Source organism: Manis javanica, chromosome 3, assembly GCF_040802235.1.
Source record: "Manis javanica isolate MJ-LG chromosome 3, MJ_LKY, whole genome shotgun sequence".
In the NCBI taxonomy this organism is placed as follows: Eukaryota; Metazoa; Chordata; class Mammalia; order Pholidota; family Manidae; genus Manis; species Manis javanica.
In genome coordinates, this window is record NC_133158.1 from 204,315,684 (window position 1) to 204,333,486 (window position 17,803).

Consider the following 17,803-nt stretch of genomic DNA (forward strand, 5'->3'; position numbering starts at 1 on the left):
CTGTTATCACTGAGTTCACTGCAGTGTGGTTATTTCCAAACTCCAGAAAGGTGAGAGGACCAGAAGCCACTGTACCCTCAGCATTCTCTCAGCATAGTTTAAGGACACACAGATGCATTCTCTCTGGGTCTCGACCCAAAGGAAAGGTTACATGAACTGTCGGATCATATCTCTCCTGCCTCACACTCCTTGGGGACCAGAGGTCCTGCACTGACTCGTCCTCCTTCCATCCTGCTTAGTGGACACCTCTTAGTTCAACCTGGTCATGTCTGTTCTTTCTATGATGAAGGAGAAGGCCTGAAACACATTTGCAAAATCTTCTCTCTCCATAAAATCTGGATTTCATGATTATTTTATTGCTGCATATTTCTTATTTTTATGAGTCAAAGACTGAACACGAACCTCTTCTTTCCCCCTGCGCTGTTGCTCTGACGATATCTGCACCCCACCTGTCCCACCATGGCCAGGCGTTCTCGGATGCTAAGTTTGCTGGGGGGAAAGAAGCTGGGGGGTCTGCACATAGGGTTGGAACAGTCAAAACATCTCAACACCTTGGGAAGATTACCACTGCTGCAATGGAAACAAAACAAGGACCCATGTTTTTGAAAAATACCGTATTTCATAAAGTTTTCAAGAAATGTAGAGTGACTGAATAATGATAGAACTTTCTTAGGAATTATCACTGAGTTTGTAGCTCAAAGATTTGTGTCACAATAATCCCATATGGGTTGTCAATTAAGAACATTTACAAAGGGAAACCTGTGCTTATTTGTAGGGAACCAGAGAGGAAGGATACACAGACCCTGCCATGGCTGCTCAGGATGCAATGGTAACTAGAGCCAGCTCTCAGTACGGCTGCCAAGAGCCTTAGTTAACCTGGGCTGGGCTGTAATGTTGCTGTTTCCTGCTCTATGACGTTTCAGGTCCTGTGGGAAGCCTGCCAGCTGAAGACAGGGGAACACAAAACCTTGCTGCAAATGATCCTGTGCAACAAAAGCTATCAACAGCTGTGGCTGGGTAATTATTCATGTTTCTCTTCAGCTACTTAACTGACTACATAACAAAAGGCAAGTAGTTAACTGGGGGAAAAGGGAAATGTTACATAGAAATGGAAGAAGGCCAGTTATCTCACAGGCCCTTATTTTGAATTATATTTACACAGATCTGCCTCACCTAGTAATGCTACTAAGAAATAAAATTTCCCTGTAATTAATTTTTTTTCCAGTAAATGAATTATAAAACCTTTAAATACGGAATATTTTTAAACTGTCTGTTTTTTATGGAGAACTTACTCAAATAAATTAGCTATTTCCTATTAGGTGTATTATATGTTGTCTTGAAAAGAATATGGTGAGTACAGTTTAATTAGGTGCATAATGAGTTAAGGTCATCATGATTTATTTAGTTTAGAGTTTGACTTTCCTCAAACTGGTATACCTTTGTTCCCCTTGTTTTTAAAATTCTTTTAGTTTTTTTTCTACATATAAAACCCACAAATGTCTATACATTTTTTTTAAAAGATGGCCTACTCCAACTCAACTCCTACCCCTATACTTTATTTACCATCACTATGTAGAGCAATCTAATCAACATTTGTATTTAAATTTATAATACTTACAAAACATCCTTTGAATTATATCAATTTGTTGAAGTTTTCCAGGAATTTCAAACTGTCTCTGGTCAAACCATAGTGGATGCTATTAATGAATGTTATGATGGATACTTTCAAGAGCTGCTAGCTGCAATTGGTAAGTAATAATTTATTTGGTATACAGCATGCAGACTTCTTGCACAGTAAATGTTGATTCACCTTGATTGAATTAAGGATGCATGCATAAGCATTTTATTGAGTCACTTTCCCTAAATTTAATTATTTAGAATAGATGTTAACTCTATAGAAGAAAAATATACATCAGCTACTGGTACAATGAACTAAACTGGAAACTTGAGAACTTTAATGAAATAATACCTTCCTTAATAGCTGGTTCAACTCTCACACTAGGAAACATTAGAAGATATTCTTTCTCAGGTAATTGGGACTCACGGCTTTAATTTATTTTATGTATACTGATTTCCATCCCTCATTAAAGGGCAGATAAATTCTCACAATATAGCTTCCTTTTATCCAAGAGGAAAAGCCTTTTCTGTTACCATCTCTAATGGGGTTGCCTTTAGCAGTAAGTTCTACCCTAAAAAAGATTTGCCACATTGTTACTTTGTAGCAATTTCTCCAGGCTATTTTGAGAGGGGTATGCCTCCCCCTCCCTCCTGGTAGGAAAAGGTAACAGTGGGAAACAGTGGAGGCTGTCCATAAAAACCACTAAACCACCCAGGCTTTACCTTGGGCTGTGCTATGACTGAAAAGACACATTGGAGAGACTACAAATGAGGGGTTGTGGTAAAATGTGCCCGTAGCAGGCACACACCAAGTAACCGGTTAGTCAGGGATTTTTTGAAAATATATACTGTGATTCTCCATTCCCAGAATGATAGACAAACATCGACAAGAGAGCTGAGAAAAGACAGAAAGTTTATAGTTTATCTTGTAAGGGAGTTTAAAGATAGGGTTCCACAAAAGGGTTTGGCAGTTTCTATGAAATCCCTAGAATAGTATACAAGATATAAAACATCTATGTGTTTTTCTGAGAATAAGGTGCATAATTCAGCAAATTCTCAACATAATTTAATAACCACATATCACATCAAAATTTATTTTACAAACAAAGACTGAGGAGGTTAAGCGACTGCCCCAAAGTCTATCAACTAATTAGCAACAAAGTTGTGACTAGACCCCAAGCCATTTGCACCTCAAGGCAACTCTCTTCCTGCTGCCGGACTCTCGCCACAAAGCAAATAGTGAGCATGAGAGAGGGAACAGCAAGTGTCAGAAATACTAGAAAATAATTTAAGTGATCATTTAGTCATCCAATAAACATTTGTTGAGCATCTACTATTCCAGTCATTTATTTAGGCACTGCAATTGGAGCAGAGAAGCGACAACACAGCATGCGCTCCTGCAGTACAGTGACTCAGGAGTGCTTATAGGTCCACGTTATAAATGAAAGGCGAGGCCATGGTCTCACAACCTAAAGCAATCATTTGAACTATAGAGAAACCAGTTACAATGATTTTATTTTGCCTGGAAGTTATAGCCTCATAATCGTACTAATTCATTTATTTAAATCAACTTATTTAAATCAGCTATGTATTTACTTATTTAAATCAACGCTATGGAATGTCTACAGAATCATCAACTCACTTCATCAAGGACAACTGTTAACTAGGTTCTAGGCTGTTCTAATGTCATCGTGGTTTTGATTAGATGCCTTCTAATGCTGGTCCGGACCAGTTGTGGTCCATACTGTTTCTCCTTAAGATTCTCCCAGGATTGTAACAGAAAAAAATAAAAAGCATTCTCATGGTTTCTCAAATTCTCAAGAAAATGCATGTCATTCTCAAACTTTCTATTTTCTCTGATTTTTTTCTAGTACTCTGTGTTCAAGACAAACCAGCCTATTTTGCTTATAGGCTACATACTGCAATCCATGTAAGTATGCCCACATGTTTTAAAAATTTCTCCAAAAACCATGCCAACTTCCTCAAAGGACTAGTTTTACTTCCTTTATTTAAATTATGATTCCCATTTTTGAACTTGTATGCAAACGTAGTCATTTCAAAAAAATTGTGCTTGAGTGAAGAAAATATACACCCAAATGAGACCCATCAAATAAAAATAATGCTTTGAATTGTATATTAAATTGAGTTACCTAAGAAGTAAGATTTGGGGGAAACATTTCCCCTATGTGCCTAAGGGAATTATGTATCTGAGGAAAGTAGCAAATCCAAATGCTTTGATATCTTGCCAAACACCTCAACTTCATATTTATGCAAGTTTGTCATCAAGCAGAAAATATCAAAACATTACAAACTCTTAGGAAGAAATTGCTAATTGCTATATTCCTGAAGTTAAAAAAAAGTAATAATAATATCAGTGATTGTCTTTAAACATAGAGTGTTATTTTTAAGAATAGTTAAAAAGAGATAGACCATAAACTATTTTTGTAATAAAATGAAACTTTTTCATAGTTCAATGTGATATGAATCACACATCCTTTGGTGCATTCATTTTTAAAGAAACAAACTCTTAAATGCATAAGATAATGCACACCTTATCCATAATATGCATGAAACGTATTTAGAAAAGGAAAAGGTCTGATACAAATCATTATATATTTATCATAGCCCTGAAAACTCAATGAAAATTATTAAAAAACAATTCAGTCTACAGTAATTTTAATAGAGTATTTTATCCTCAAAGTACTTTTTATAGCCTAACCTCTTAAAAGTAGCTAGCATCCTGGGAAAATATGCTCACTGTGAAGAATATTTCTACTACATATTTGTGTAAAAAGTAGTTTTATTTATGTGCAAAAACTTATGTACCCTCAGAACACAGGGAAAAGATCAGTATTCACAGTCCTCTGCTTCTCTTTTATTCTATATCCAAACAGAGAAAGTTGATTTGATTAAAAATTTATTTGAAATAGTGCATTGGGCAATGCTATTGGGTGATTTCAACGGTTTTATTCTCCAACAACAGAATAAAGTTTCACCTGTGAATGATGACAGGAAATAAAGCACAATTACTCTGATTCTAATTATGTCAAATTGAGAGCTACTTATTCTAATAATAAATAAAATTACATCTCTATTGTGTGGGTTGCAATGCAAAAAAGGCATGTATCCTCACAGATAATTTGGAGATAAAGAGGGAGGTTGTATATTCAAGTAATCACATTTTGATGTACAAGGACTTTGGATGTAGGTCAATAGCTGTTTTCACCACTCCTAACCAAAGAAAGTCTCTGGGTTTTTTTTTTAATAGTTCATTCTAAGTGAATGATATATAACTTAAATATGGAAACTTGGTTAGATCAATTACTTTAACCACCTCAAATTATGAAAACTTAGGTCTACACTCAAATATTCCAAAATCAAAAATTAGGTTATGCTTTCTGTCCACTGGATGTCATCCTTACTCCATTTGAACAGACAATTTGAAATTGATTTGTAAAGCAGTATGCTTTCTGGAGCTAGTGCACAGAAATTGATTTTTGTACATTTTAGTATTCAAATTTAAAACAGCAAATACTTTAAGTACCTGGAATTCTTATTTTTACAATATTAAAAATAGACTATGGAATAAGAATATAATTGCTGTCTTATTCAGACACATCAATGTTCACCTAACAGAATTTGGGATCCCCTGGCACCACAGGATGCCTAGAAAGAGCATGTGTCAGGCCTGCATTTCCTAAGGCAGGCGACGGAGGCATATGAAAGTTGCCCAGGATAAGAAGGCAGCAAGACTTGAGGAACTGGATGAACAATGAGGGCCAAGACTAAGGCCAGGACACTGGTGGGGCTACACGGCACTCGAGAAGTAGAGTAGAAGGGAGACACCAGGGTGGTCTAGAAGGACCAGCCCACCTCCTCCCAGGCACACCATCTACACCCACAAACAGAGCTGCTCCTGCATGACACAAAGGGTGGAGGGGACCACCTGGGAAAGGAGAGGCAGACAGAGGCAAGTAACCAGGATCCCAGAGCAGAGAGAGGTCCCACTGAGGGGCCCACACAGATTCAGTGGCCCATATACAGTGCTCTGGGTCACTCTCTGCAAAGCAAAAAACCACCACCACCACCCTGCCATGCACAGAGCAAGTAGACCATAAGTGAAGGAATCTATTTACACTTTTACAAACCCTAATGCATCTGCCAAATGGGGGAAACTGCAGGAACCCTCATACATCCAAGGTACCAGAGTGCTGTTCTCCATCCTCTCTGCCCTGATGGTGCAGGTGGGCACAGGGCCCAAGATGTAGGTTGCTACTAGGCCACCCTCCACCCCCAGCTCTGGCTCCAGCCAGAGGAGATGTACAGGTGGCCAACAAGCACATGAAATGATGCTCCAGATCACTAATCATCAGGGAAAAGCCACAATGAGGTATCACCTCACACCAGTCAGAATGGCCACTATCCAAAAGGCAAGAAATAACAAGTGTTGATGAAGTTATTTGGTGGAGAAAAGGGGACCCTTGTGCACTGTTGGTGGGAATATGAATTGGTGCAACCACTATGGAAAGCAAGGAGGTTTCTCAAAAAACTGCAAATAGAAATTCCATACTACCCACCAAAACAAAATCACTGACTCAAAAACACATATGCACCGCTATGTCCATTGCTTCATTATTTATAACAGCCAAATTATAGAAGCAAACCTAAGCGTCCATCAATAGATGAATGGACGAAAAAGATATGGGTTGCACACACACACAGGAATATTACTCAACCATAAAAAAAAGAAAGAAATCTTGCCATTTGCACCAACATGGATGGTCCTAGAGGGCATTATGCTAAGTGAAGTGAGTCAGAGAAAGACAAATACCATATGATTTTACCTATATGTGGAGTGTAAAAACCAAAACAAATGAACAGAAAAAACAACACAGAAACAGACTCTCAGATAAAGGAAACAAACTGTTGGCTACCAGCCGGGAAAAGGGTTGGGGGATGGGCAAAACAGGTGAAAGGAATAAAGAGGTACACGTTATAAAATAAATGTCATGGGGATGTAATGTACAGCACGAGGAATATAGGTAATAATATTTTAACAACTTTGTAGGTGGATAGATGGCAACTACACTCAACGGGGATTATTTCTTAATGTATAAAAATATTGAATCACTATGATGTTTACTTAAAGAAATAGTAAGATATTGTATGCCAGTTATACTATAAATACACAAATAGTAAATTAATAAGTAACTGAAGCAAAGTAGGTGGCATACTTCATTGTATGTACACAGTAAAGGGGAGGGAGACATCACAGAGGTGACTGTACCTGACTAGGGCATCCCCCGATGGTGGTGCCAGAGTGTGAGGGATACAGGCAGGATAAAGATTGTTTTATTGCTTCAGGAAAAGGGGTGAGTCTATTTCAGACAGATTAAGATACTGTTCTCTCACTTTTTCCTCTCATTTTCTATATCTTTTAGGACTTAGGTTTCCATAATAAAACCGTAATCAGGATTCTAATTGCCAGAAGTGAAATAGACCTGATGACCATAAGAAAACGATACAAGGAAAGATACGGAAAATCCCTATTTCATGATATCAAAGTAAGTGTCCTACATGTGATTTATTTTGACCCACATTTTATCCTTTTGGAAGCTGAAATAAGAGCCTTCAATAACGTCATGTTAGAGTCTAAAATGCTGATGTTCTAGCAGGGGTTCCATGCCGTGTGCCCCTGACAGCCTCGGCGGGCACTCGGGCAATGGCCACACCTCAGCAGCACACTTCGGCCCTCCACGCATGCTAAACAATGACGACTGATGTGCTCAAATTCCAAAACTGATCATTTGGAGGAATTTACCATTGACAGTTTTGTGAAATTCTACATATCTTTATCCCTTTAGCCCTTGAAGATCAAAAAAGCAATGAGTCAGAAGCAAGCCCATTTCTTCATTCCGATATGGCTAAACTTTAACCTGGATTTTCATAAAACCTAGCAAACAATGTTCAGAATACACAGGACTGCCTGTGTAATTTGGACACCTAATGAACATGAAAATGCTTGATCCCTTGCTCAAAAACTTTTAAAGAATTTTAAGATGGCAGCAGCAGAGCATTAAACCAAGCACAGGGCCCTGAGAATATATCTTAACTTATACTTTGTACATAAAAGAGCTGTTACCCTGTCCACATTGTTTTCCATTGAAATTTTCAATTGTACAAAATAGATTTTTAGCTTATTAAAAGAGGGATCCAGAAGAACGTTAACAATCCAAGGACCAAGAAAACACAAAAACCAGAAGGCCGTTAGGCCCTTGGGTAGCCAAAGCAGTTTCCAAGAGGAAAAGTCAGAGCAGTTAAGAGAAATCTTATTCTTTTGTCTGATAAATCGCTCCTTACATCCATCACCAAAAACTTAAACTTTAGTGATGGTAAACATTTTTCACTGAGAAATGAATGTCATAACTCATTTTCCAAATGAATAAACTAATTCTAATATATTTAATGCAATTAATCATAGCCACCTCAAAGTCTATTAATACTTACATATTAGTAAATGCAACTCTCCTATGTATATTTAAAGCAGTGAATGATAATTATAATTGCATAACTTTGCACATTAAAATGATAGTTGATTTTTAACAAAGGTTTTATAACTCAATTTATTCATCACTATCATTGTTTTGAAAAACTTAGAAATTATAGGCCATAAAAAGAAGATAAAATATGCCCTTACTGTCTGTCACAGATAACCAGTAATAAAATTTTTTTAGGTTCTATCTTTTTAAAATAGAAATATTAATATGTCTTATGAAATATTTTTGTTGAATCATGGTATCTCATTGCATAAGTTGAAATGCACGTAAACTACCCCACATTATTATATATTGCTGATTACTTTTTCTCCATTGCCAATAATATTATGGTGTATATTTTACGCATAAATTTTCATGCTTATCAATAATTGATAAGTATTTCCTTAGGATATGTTTCTTGAAGTAGAATTACTGCATTAATGAGTGTAGACATTTTTAAGACTTTTGAGACAAACTGTCAATTTGCCCTCCAGACTCTATACTGATATATAACAATATTAGGGTGCATTTTTCTAAAGTTGAGGAGAAGATTAAATTCTGCTGCAAGTTATTCTTCTTATAAATACACATTAGGGTTCAATCAACATTATATACACCCAGTTCTACCGACTATAAGGATGGCATTATTTTTCAGTAGCTTCCACTGGATATTGTTCTCAGTACACATTAAATTTTTAGATGAAGAAGTAATTTTGGAAAAGCTAATGGCCCATGGGTCTTTTATACTGTATTTCAGAGTAATGATGGTTCTTTTTAAGAAATACTATGACATTATTTCAAATACATTGTGTTTTTTTCTTTCCAGAATTTTGCGTCAGGGCATTATGAGAAAGCTCTGCTTGCGATCTGTGCTGGCGATGCTGACAATTACTAAGTCAAGGGAAGATTCGGAGGACTGTGTATTCTTCTTTATAGATACATCAAAATATAGATTTTGTAATGAATTTGCAGTTAGTAGCACTATAGCAAAACTCTGGAATCATATTTTCTCTCCTATCTTAAAATTATTCTAACCAAAGAAAAATCTATTGATAAAAGTATGTGAGACTGGATTTGCACTAATTATCTAAATCAGCAGTTCATTAAATTGTGTATCATGGAATAAATATATTATTGCATTGAAATAGATTTTATTTAAATGTGAACTACCGATTCCCTACAAAAAAAGTGAAAGGATGGAAAACACATTCCATGCAAAGAATAAATAAAGGGGAGCCAGGATAGCTTTCCTAAATTTGGACAAATACACTTTAAATCAAAATCTGTTTTAAGAAATTATATATTGATTAAAGTGTTATTTCATCTAGAATATATAACAATTAAAAACAAATTGACTTCAAACCACAGAACCCTCCCCAAATGAGGCAAACACTGACAGACTAGAAGGGAGAAACTGACATTTCTGAAATAATAGTTAAGACTTTGATACTCCACTTTCAACAATGGATGGAACACATAGACAAAGGATCAGTAAGGAAATAAGTGCCTTCAACCACAAGCCCTAACAGACATATTTGGGAGACTACACCTAACAGCAGAATATACATTTTTCCCATGTGAATTTCAAACATTCTCTAGAAAAGAACATATATTAGGCTATAAAACAGGTTTCAATATATTCAAAAATACATGTCACACAAAGTATCTTCTCAGACCATAATGATGTAACACTAGAAATCATTAACAGAAGGAAAATTGGATAATGGAGAAATATGTGTAAATTAAACAGCACACAAACAATGGGTCAAGAACAGAATCACAGAAACACTTAGAAACAAATGCCAGTAAAAGCACAACATACCAAAACTTATGAGATATAGAAAAAGAAGTGCTCAGAAGGAAATTTATACCCGTTAATGCCTACACTGAAAAAAGATGAAAGATTGAAAATCCACAGCCTAATTTTACACTTTAAGGAACTAGATAAAGAAGAGTAATCTAAAACCTAAGTGATCTGAAGGAAATAAAAAAGATTAGTGTAGTGATAAATGAAATACAGAATAGAAAAACAATAGAGAAGTCCAATGATCAAAAGTTCAACAAAACTGATAAACATTTAGCTAGTCTGACAAAGACAAAAAGGGAGAAGATGATGGAAAAACAAAATCAGAAATGAACATGAAAATATTTCTACTGATGCAATAGAGATAAAAAGTATTATGCAAGAGTACTGTGAATAGCAACTCTATACACACACAAAAAATAGAAAACCTAGGTTAAATGGAAAAATTCCTAGAAATAACAAATTATCAAAACTGACTCAAAAGAAATAGAAAATATAAGAAAACCTGTAATGAGTAAAGAAATTGAATCAGTTACAAAAAAAAAAAACCCAACAAAGAAAAGTCCAGACCAGCTGACTTCACTGGTAAATTCTAACAAATATTTAAAGAAGAACTAACACCAATCTTTTCAAACTCTTCCATGAAATAGAAGAAATAGAGATACTTCCTAACTCATTCTCTGTGGCTGGTATATGTCCTGGTACCAAAGCCAAACTAAAGATAACATGAGAAAAGAAAATACAGACCAATATTCTTTATGAATATAGATGCAAAAATCCTCAATAAAATACCAGCAAACAGAGTCCAAAACCATACTGAAAAGATCATATGCTGTGACTTAATGGGATTTACCCCAGGGATGCATGAATGATTTAAGCAAATCAATCAGTGTAATGCACAACTTCAACAGAGTGAAGGAAAAAAAGACAAATCATCACCTCAGTTCATGTAGAATAAGCATTTGAAAAAAGTCTTTTCATCACAAAAATACTCAGAAAACTAGGAATACAAGAGAACTTCCTCACATTATAAAGCACATTTAATAAAACTCAGGCTAACATAATAATGATAAAAGCCTGAAAGCCTCTTCCTAATATCAGAAACAAAACAAGGATATCTGCTTTTCATCTCATAGAAGTGACAGCACTGAAAGGAAATGGCACAATCTTGAGAGGACTGTTATGTCAAAGATCCTGATAGGAAAAGCCCTGGTATGGATACTTAGATAGGCAAGCTTAAGAATCTAAAATCCCCAAATCCTGTAGGCTGACAAAGCAGTGCCCTCCCCTTGAGACTTCACCTGAAGTAGATATGTGACAAAATTATGATTTTCCTCAAGATCTGTGTCTTCCCCTTCATTGACTCCACGAAGTTTACCAGGGTCAATATTTAATAGATGGTAGACAAGTCTGGTCTTTGCACACTGGTCAACATGACATTCCAGAGATTGTAGTGGTGGTTTCCTGCATTGATGGTATCATGCACTGAAAGACGCATGGCTTAGAGTTCAATTTCCTGCCACCAGCCTCATATACAACTACTTGTGCTCCAGCCACCTCTTCCTCCCTTTATTGTCTTGTGTTTTACATAAATTATTTCATCTGTGCTCTAGGTGTATTCCACTCCTACTCTCTCCTGGACATTTTCCAGAAGTGTTGGCCATACCACTCTGTCACAAATCCTTACCTTTGCAGCAATTCCTGTTTCTAGCTTTTATTAGCCAATACAATTCCTCATAAACTTAATTTTGATGACTATTTCTTTAATTAATTCACTCAATCAACTTTTATTAGGCATTTAGTATAATATCAGACATTCTTCCAGGCAATATCCTAAAGGCCACTGGTCTCAAGAAGCACATGGTGTAGAGAAATAAAAAGACAAGTTGGAAGATCACTAAGAGGTGATGATATGCTGAGGGTATATTTTGGCTGGTGAATGAACTAGACAGGATGGGGGGCCAAAGCAGGGAGTGCCAGAAAAAGCTGAAGCCTTCTCCAGGAGGTGATGACTTGAAACTGATTTTGAAGATGAATTATCTGGAGTTTTCAGATAAATATAGGGTAAGAGCATTCTAGAAAAACAGAACAGGGTGTTCAAAGGCCAACAGCAGCCCGGAGAAGGCAGACTTCCCCTGGAGTTCCTCACTTGGCGTGCTCAGGGTGTGCCCTTGAAGAGGATCAGCACCTTCCCCGGTCTGCAGATAGATCGTGTGTAAACCTTATTTGATTAAGCCCACCGGTCGGTTGTATTGAGAAATAATGGGAAGCACAGCCTGGACAATCATGTTTGTTTCAATGATTAGCGCAAAAGCTGTTTCCTCCTCAAGTGTTTCCCCTGAAATACCTCAAAGCAGAGAATTTAGGGCAAGATCAAACAACTGCTCTGGAAGCATACAATCTCATGGATGTCCATTCTTTACTTTTTTTTTTTTTAGTAAAAATGTATATACATTTCATATCTTACCACAAATTATGTAAGCATTTTTAATATAAATGTGGCTTTTGAAAAAAAATTTCTATGCTTTCTCCTATAACCCTCTGAATAATTCCATATTGTTGGAATTATTACCTCTAGTTCTACAGATGTGTAATCAGAGGATAAGAATGGTTTTATAGCTTACAGAGGACCAGGCAGTTAATAAACTGAAGAACTGAGTGCATTCATAAATTGAAGAACTGAGTGCATCTTATTCAAGGCCCTAATCTTTCCTAATAGACCAGCAATACTACTATGGTTACTAACAGGTAAGTGACTACTTCAGTGAGCCTCACAATTAGAGTTTTGAGATACAGCTACAGAGACAAGAACTGACTTTCCCTTTGATTTCCAGTTCTATTGAAATATTTCAGAATCATTGCAGAAATATTGCAGAACACAGAACCCCAAAGAACATAGAAATACTGCAAAAACATAAACCCAAAATTGCGTATCACATATATTTTTTTTAAATCAACCTGTTAACCAGGAAGCCTTAGCATGTTTTTAAAAATGTGAATTCAATCTAAAGGGGCCATTTTAACACCAATCTCAAAGGGGCCTTGGAATTAATTTATTTGCAAATAAAGTATTTTGTCTTGGGACTGAAACTATCACCACTGGTTCTCCCCAAGTCTAACCCTTAAGTTTGACTTGGTCCTTAGGAGCCAGTTCTTCTTTCTTAAATGACCCCTAAACAAACACACTCATTTTTCTCCTTGCCACTTCTTCCCCACATAGGCACTGAACCCCTTACCTATGGTCTGTGGTTTCCCTTTCAGAGTCCAACAGCCTGCTTAGCCCAAGGTGGGTGGATGAGTCCTTGGAGGGGTTGTGAGATCATGGAGGCAGACAGAACGAGCTCTTCTTCTGACCAGATCCCTCGCAGCTCCTCTCTGTCCCAGCTAGGTCACCCGTTTTTCAGTTACAATTTTCTTAGTTTCTTTTCCCAGAAAGGCAAAAAAAGAGAGGAAGTGTAAATAGTTCACTACTTACAGAGTCTCAATATTGCCTTACCACTTCAGGCCACACCCCCTAGTATATTGGACACAAAGGATGGATCAAAAGTACACACACAACACACTAAGAAAAATATAAAAATTTTGTAGAAAATCTCATGCTTTCATTTCCTTCCATTGTTATATCACACATGAATTATCTTAACAACACGAACAGCCCAGGCTTTCAGCACTATTCTTGGAAGCACTAGTGGCGATTTACCTATCCAACTAATATTTTCTAGAGAAGAAAGAATTGTTTCATGGTACACAGTCAAGAACTCACCACATGCACAGACACACACACACCAAGAATCCACCATGTGCGCACGCACACGCACACCAAGAATCCATCACACACACTCTCTTTGCAATGTACCAAGGAAATACTCCCATGTGTCTTCTTTTCTCCTTAGGCTTTGTAGCTTTCATTTCACTCCATAAAAAATCCTGAAAGTGCCATAATGAAAAAATATTGGAAGCTATGGAGGAGAAAAGAAGCCACAGTTGATGACTGTAACAACTTGTGGCTCAAAGATTGTGAGAAAAAAATAGGAACTTTGAAATGCTTATTACAGCAATCTAGCAATAAACAGTGCTAGCTAAATATGCCATTTGTTAAACCAAATTTTATTTTAGCCCCAATGTTAACTTCCTGCGCACCCAACCTGCATAAAACCAGCCAGGATCCCAGAATGAGAATATATTCCTCCTTAGGAGACTAAAATCCATGCAGAGCTGCTTCAGGAGAGTAAGTCACCACAGTGAAAGAGTGCATTCTTTTTTCTTTGGCTTCTAGGACGATGGTCAGCTGCAGCAGCAACAATAAAGGTTTTTTATCAGCTCTAGCTTGACGTAGATGTTTGGCGCAAGCATTATTGATCTATTTATTAAGTAGGAAGTTAGATTTTTGGTTTCACATTGGCACACGCACATAGGTCATAAGAACTAAATTGATTTTTACATCAAATACATTGATAAGACATCACTTCTCGTAAGTGTTGAATCAGGTAGGGATTTCATTTCCTTCTGATATCCTAAAGGTGATAGAGCAGGCCTTCATTCAACAGGAAGATATTAAACAGGATCTAGAAGGGATATTGAGTGGAGAAAAAGTTGGCTTTCAGAATATTCTCAAGCTGTGGATGTCTTGCCCACTGGCCATGAGGCTGCCTGAACTGGGCACAAGTCACTGCTAAAGTCATGGCATCAGGTTGAAGAGGCGGAGCCTTCCCTTGACCCAGTTACTGATGCAAGTAAAAGACATAGAGTCAAACTTTCCCCAACATGTTTGAATCTTCCGTTCTTTTAGTAAAAATCTCAGACAGAGCAGCCCCATTTCTCTTAGGTCTGCCTCTTGCAGCAGAAATCCCTGGACATAACACAGGAATGGCTACCTTGAAACTTGAGGAATGACATGGCAATGAGTTCTCTAGGTGTCCGTATGCCTCCCTATCCCCAGAGCATTGTGAAGAGGGGCTAGTTACCGCATGCCCCACCTGTCCAGGTCTCACCGGGCCGTCTAGCCTCTCCCTGACCTGGAGACGAAGAGAATGAACAAGGCAGTGGGACGTGATGCTGATCAGAATTCTGCTCTCACCCTCTTGCCTTGTAGATGGGTGTTGGGAGGCTGAACCTTTGACCACATCCAGTATCGGTGCAGAAGAATGAGCAGGTGCAAGGAACTCGGTGCCACACATGTCCTGTGACAGCTGAGCTTCCATCGCTTTCTGAAACAACAGGGCGGTATAAATCAGCCTTGCTGCCCCCTCCTTGGTGTCTGCAAGAACCAAAAGGGAGTTTGTTATGTATCCCCACCCAGAGATGCGTAAGGAGACAATGAAGGCACTGCCCCCACTAGGAAGGTGTCAAAGGGACAGCCAGGGAAGCTGGGCTCCAACCTTGCCACATTGTGCACGGACGCAGTGTAGGCCAGTGCCCTTTATCTAAGCCTGGAGTAGTTAAAGCACAGTCTCTGGACGGAAAGGGCAACACTATCTGTTTTGTTCCTGGAGTTCAGAGATAGAAATAGTCCAAGGACAAACCAAGGAGAGGAACTGAAATTTTCCATAAGACCCTTAAAACACTCCCTTTTAAATTTACCGAAACAGCTGCAGCTCTGCACATAGACTGGTTCATAATTTTCCTTCCAGCTTGAGATACAAGACAATTTTTGTCCTATCAAGAGTTTGCAGCAGCAGTGACTGGATCTGTGTTGAGAGGAGTCAGCCCACCAAGGACAGGGAGTCTCACTAAAGTGTCAGACCCTTGGTGTCTGGTGTCTGCAGTTATCTGTCACTTCCTGCTTTCCCAATCTTCCCTTTTCTTCAGCATAAAAGGAGCATGAAATCAACTCTGAGCTAAGATGGGTCTTCAAAAAATAGTCCTCCTATCTGCCACGCCACTGGCTTGTTGACTAAAGCTCTCTCTCTGCTCACCTCTGTCTCTCAGCATATTGGTTGAATTAGGTGGCAGTGGAACCCAATATTCACAGTCATACTCTCTTTGCCACAATGCTGTCAGCAGGCCCAGAAGGAAGCTGAGCCCCGCCCCTCCTCATGCTACACCTCACCCACCCCACCTGCTAAGAAAGCATATTAAATAGGATCTGGAGTCTCATAATACCCAGAATGTCCAAATATATCCAGATACAATTAAAAAAATCATCATTACCACTAAGCAGGGAAACCAAAATTTGAATGAGAAGATGACACGGATGTCCATGTCACGACAAAGCTGATGATGGAATTATCTGACAAGTGTTTGAAAGTTTCTATTGTTAAAATGTTTCAACAAGTACTACACATTGTCTTGAAACAGATAAAACACAGAAAATCTCAAGAAAGACAAGTTATGAAAAAAAATTAACTGGTAACTATAGAGTAGAAAAACTTGCTTAAATTTCTGGGTGAGGTCAGTGGTAGAGCGGAGATGACGTAGACTGGAATTAGTGAACTTCAGGACAGATCAGTAGACTTGATCAGTCATAATAACAAGCAGAAAGTAGATTGAAAATGAAATGAACAGAGTTTTAGGGACTTGTGAGACAGTACAAAAAATACCTAACATTCATATCACTGGAGGCACCGAAAGAGGAAAAAAGGATGAGACTGAAAAGATAGTAAAAGAAGTAATGGCTGAAAACTCCCCAAATTTAACAATACAGCTATAGAGTGAAAAAGTGAAGTGAACTCCAAATAAGAAAAAAAAAAAGACAAAAACATGCAAAGGAAGCATTACAGCTGAACTTCTGAAAACTAAAGGCAAAGAAGATATCTTTGGAGTACACAGAGAAAAACAGCACATAACCAATAGCAGAACATCGATAGATTCAAACAATGGTGAGTTTCTCATCCAAAACCAGAGGCCAGAGGAAGTGGTACAATATCCAGTGAAAATATTCTTTAGGGATTAATAGGAAATAAAAACTGTCCACTGAAGGAAAGTAAAGAGAATTTCTGTCCATTGTAGCAAAATAATCCTTCAAAATTGGGTCAAATTCTCTAAACCAAAAAGAAAGCTTAGATGTTCAGAAAGGAAAGAAGAAAATCAGAAGAGGTAAAAACAGGATGAAGTATAATAGAATAATCTTCTCACGAGCTTCTTAAGTAATATTTAATGGTTGAATTGAAAAATTTAAGCATCACATTTATGTGTTGCTCAATGTCTATAGAGAAAATACTTAAAATAATTTCATTTCAAAAAAGGGGAGGCTAAAGGGACCTAAGTTAGAGTAAAGTCGTAAAACCTTGATACCAATAGACTGTGATAAAGTATATATGTATATTGCAACCACTGATTAAGCTATGCAAATTAATATACTGAGAAAAGTGTAAATAAATGAAGATGGAGTAAAAAACTTTTCAGACAATTCACAGAAAGGCAAGAAAAGACAGGCGAACAAGAAACAGAGGAAGCATGAATATTAATAGCAGCTTTATTTCTAATAACCAAACACTAGAAACAACCCAAATGCTATTCAAAGGGTGGTCAAATGATTAAACAAACTGTGGTGCATCATTATTGTGGAATACTACTCAGCAATGTAAAGGAATGCACTATTGTTACATGCAACAGTTGGACTCAGGGAATTACGCTGAGTGAAAAAAGCCAATCTCAAAAGGTTACCTATTGCATGATTCCATTTATATAGGTCTTGAAATGACAACATTATAGAAATACAGAACAGCTAGCACCAGATGTTAGGGTTTGGGGCTGGAGGGCAGGGGTAGAATCAGATGCAAAGGGTAAGGGGGGAAGTGGGAGGAAGTGAGAGGGAGGTGGTTGTGGTTACACAGGACAAGAAGAGGATACTTTGTGGTTCTGAAACTGTTCTGTATCTTGACTGTGATGGTGGATAAATAAACCT

General features: G+C 37.5%; 1 protein-coding gene and 1 long non-coding RNA gene across 3 annotated transcripts in view; one reads left to right on the forward strand and one right to left on the reverse strand.

The window, feature by feature from the left end:
* The window catches only part of ANXA10 (annexin A10), an 81,966-nt gene extending 72,668 nt beyond the window's left edge, over positions 1–9,298 (forward strand). For both annotated transcript variants that reach the window (XM_037024737.2, XM_037024736.2), the window contains 6 exons: positions 776–829; positions 924–1,017; positions 1,653–1,748; positions 3,489–3,547; positions 7,059–7,181; positions 8,980–9,298. In XM_037024737.2, coding sequence (XP_036880632.2) covers positions 776–829; positions 924–1,017; positions 1,653–1,748; positions 3,489–3,547; positions 7,059–7,181; positions 8,980–9,048 — 495 coding nt within the window. In that variant the 3' untranslated portion in view covers positions 9,049–9,298. The remainder of the gene's footprint in view (positions 1–775; positions 830–923; positions 1,018–1,652; positions 1,749–3,488; positions 3,548–7,058; positions 7,182–8,979) is intronic.
* The window catches only part of LOC108384742 (uncharacterized), a 98,653-nt gene extending 83,485 nt beyond the window's left edge, over positions 1–15,168 (reverse strand). The window contains exons 1-2 of the long non-coding RNA XR_005063024.2: positions 15,035–15,168; positions 13,194–13,379 (exon numbers count right to left, since the gene is read on the reverse strand). This is a non-coding gene — a long non-coding RNA (uncharacterized lncRNA). The remainder of the gene's footprint in view (positions 1–13,193; positions 13,380–15,034) is intronic.
* Positions 15,169–17,803: the final 2,635 nt, after the last annotated feature.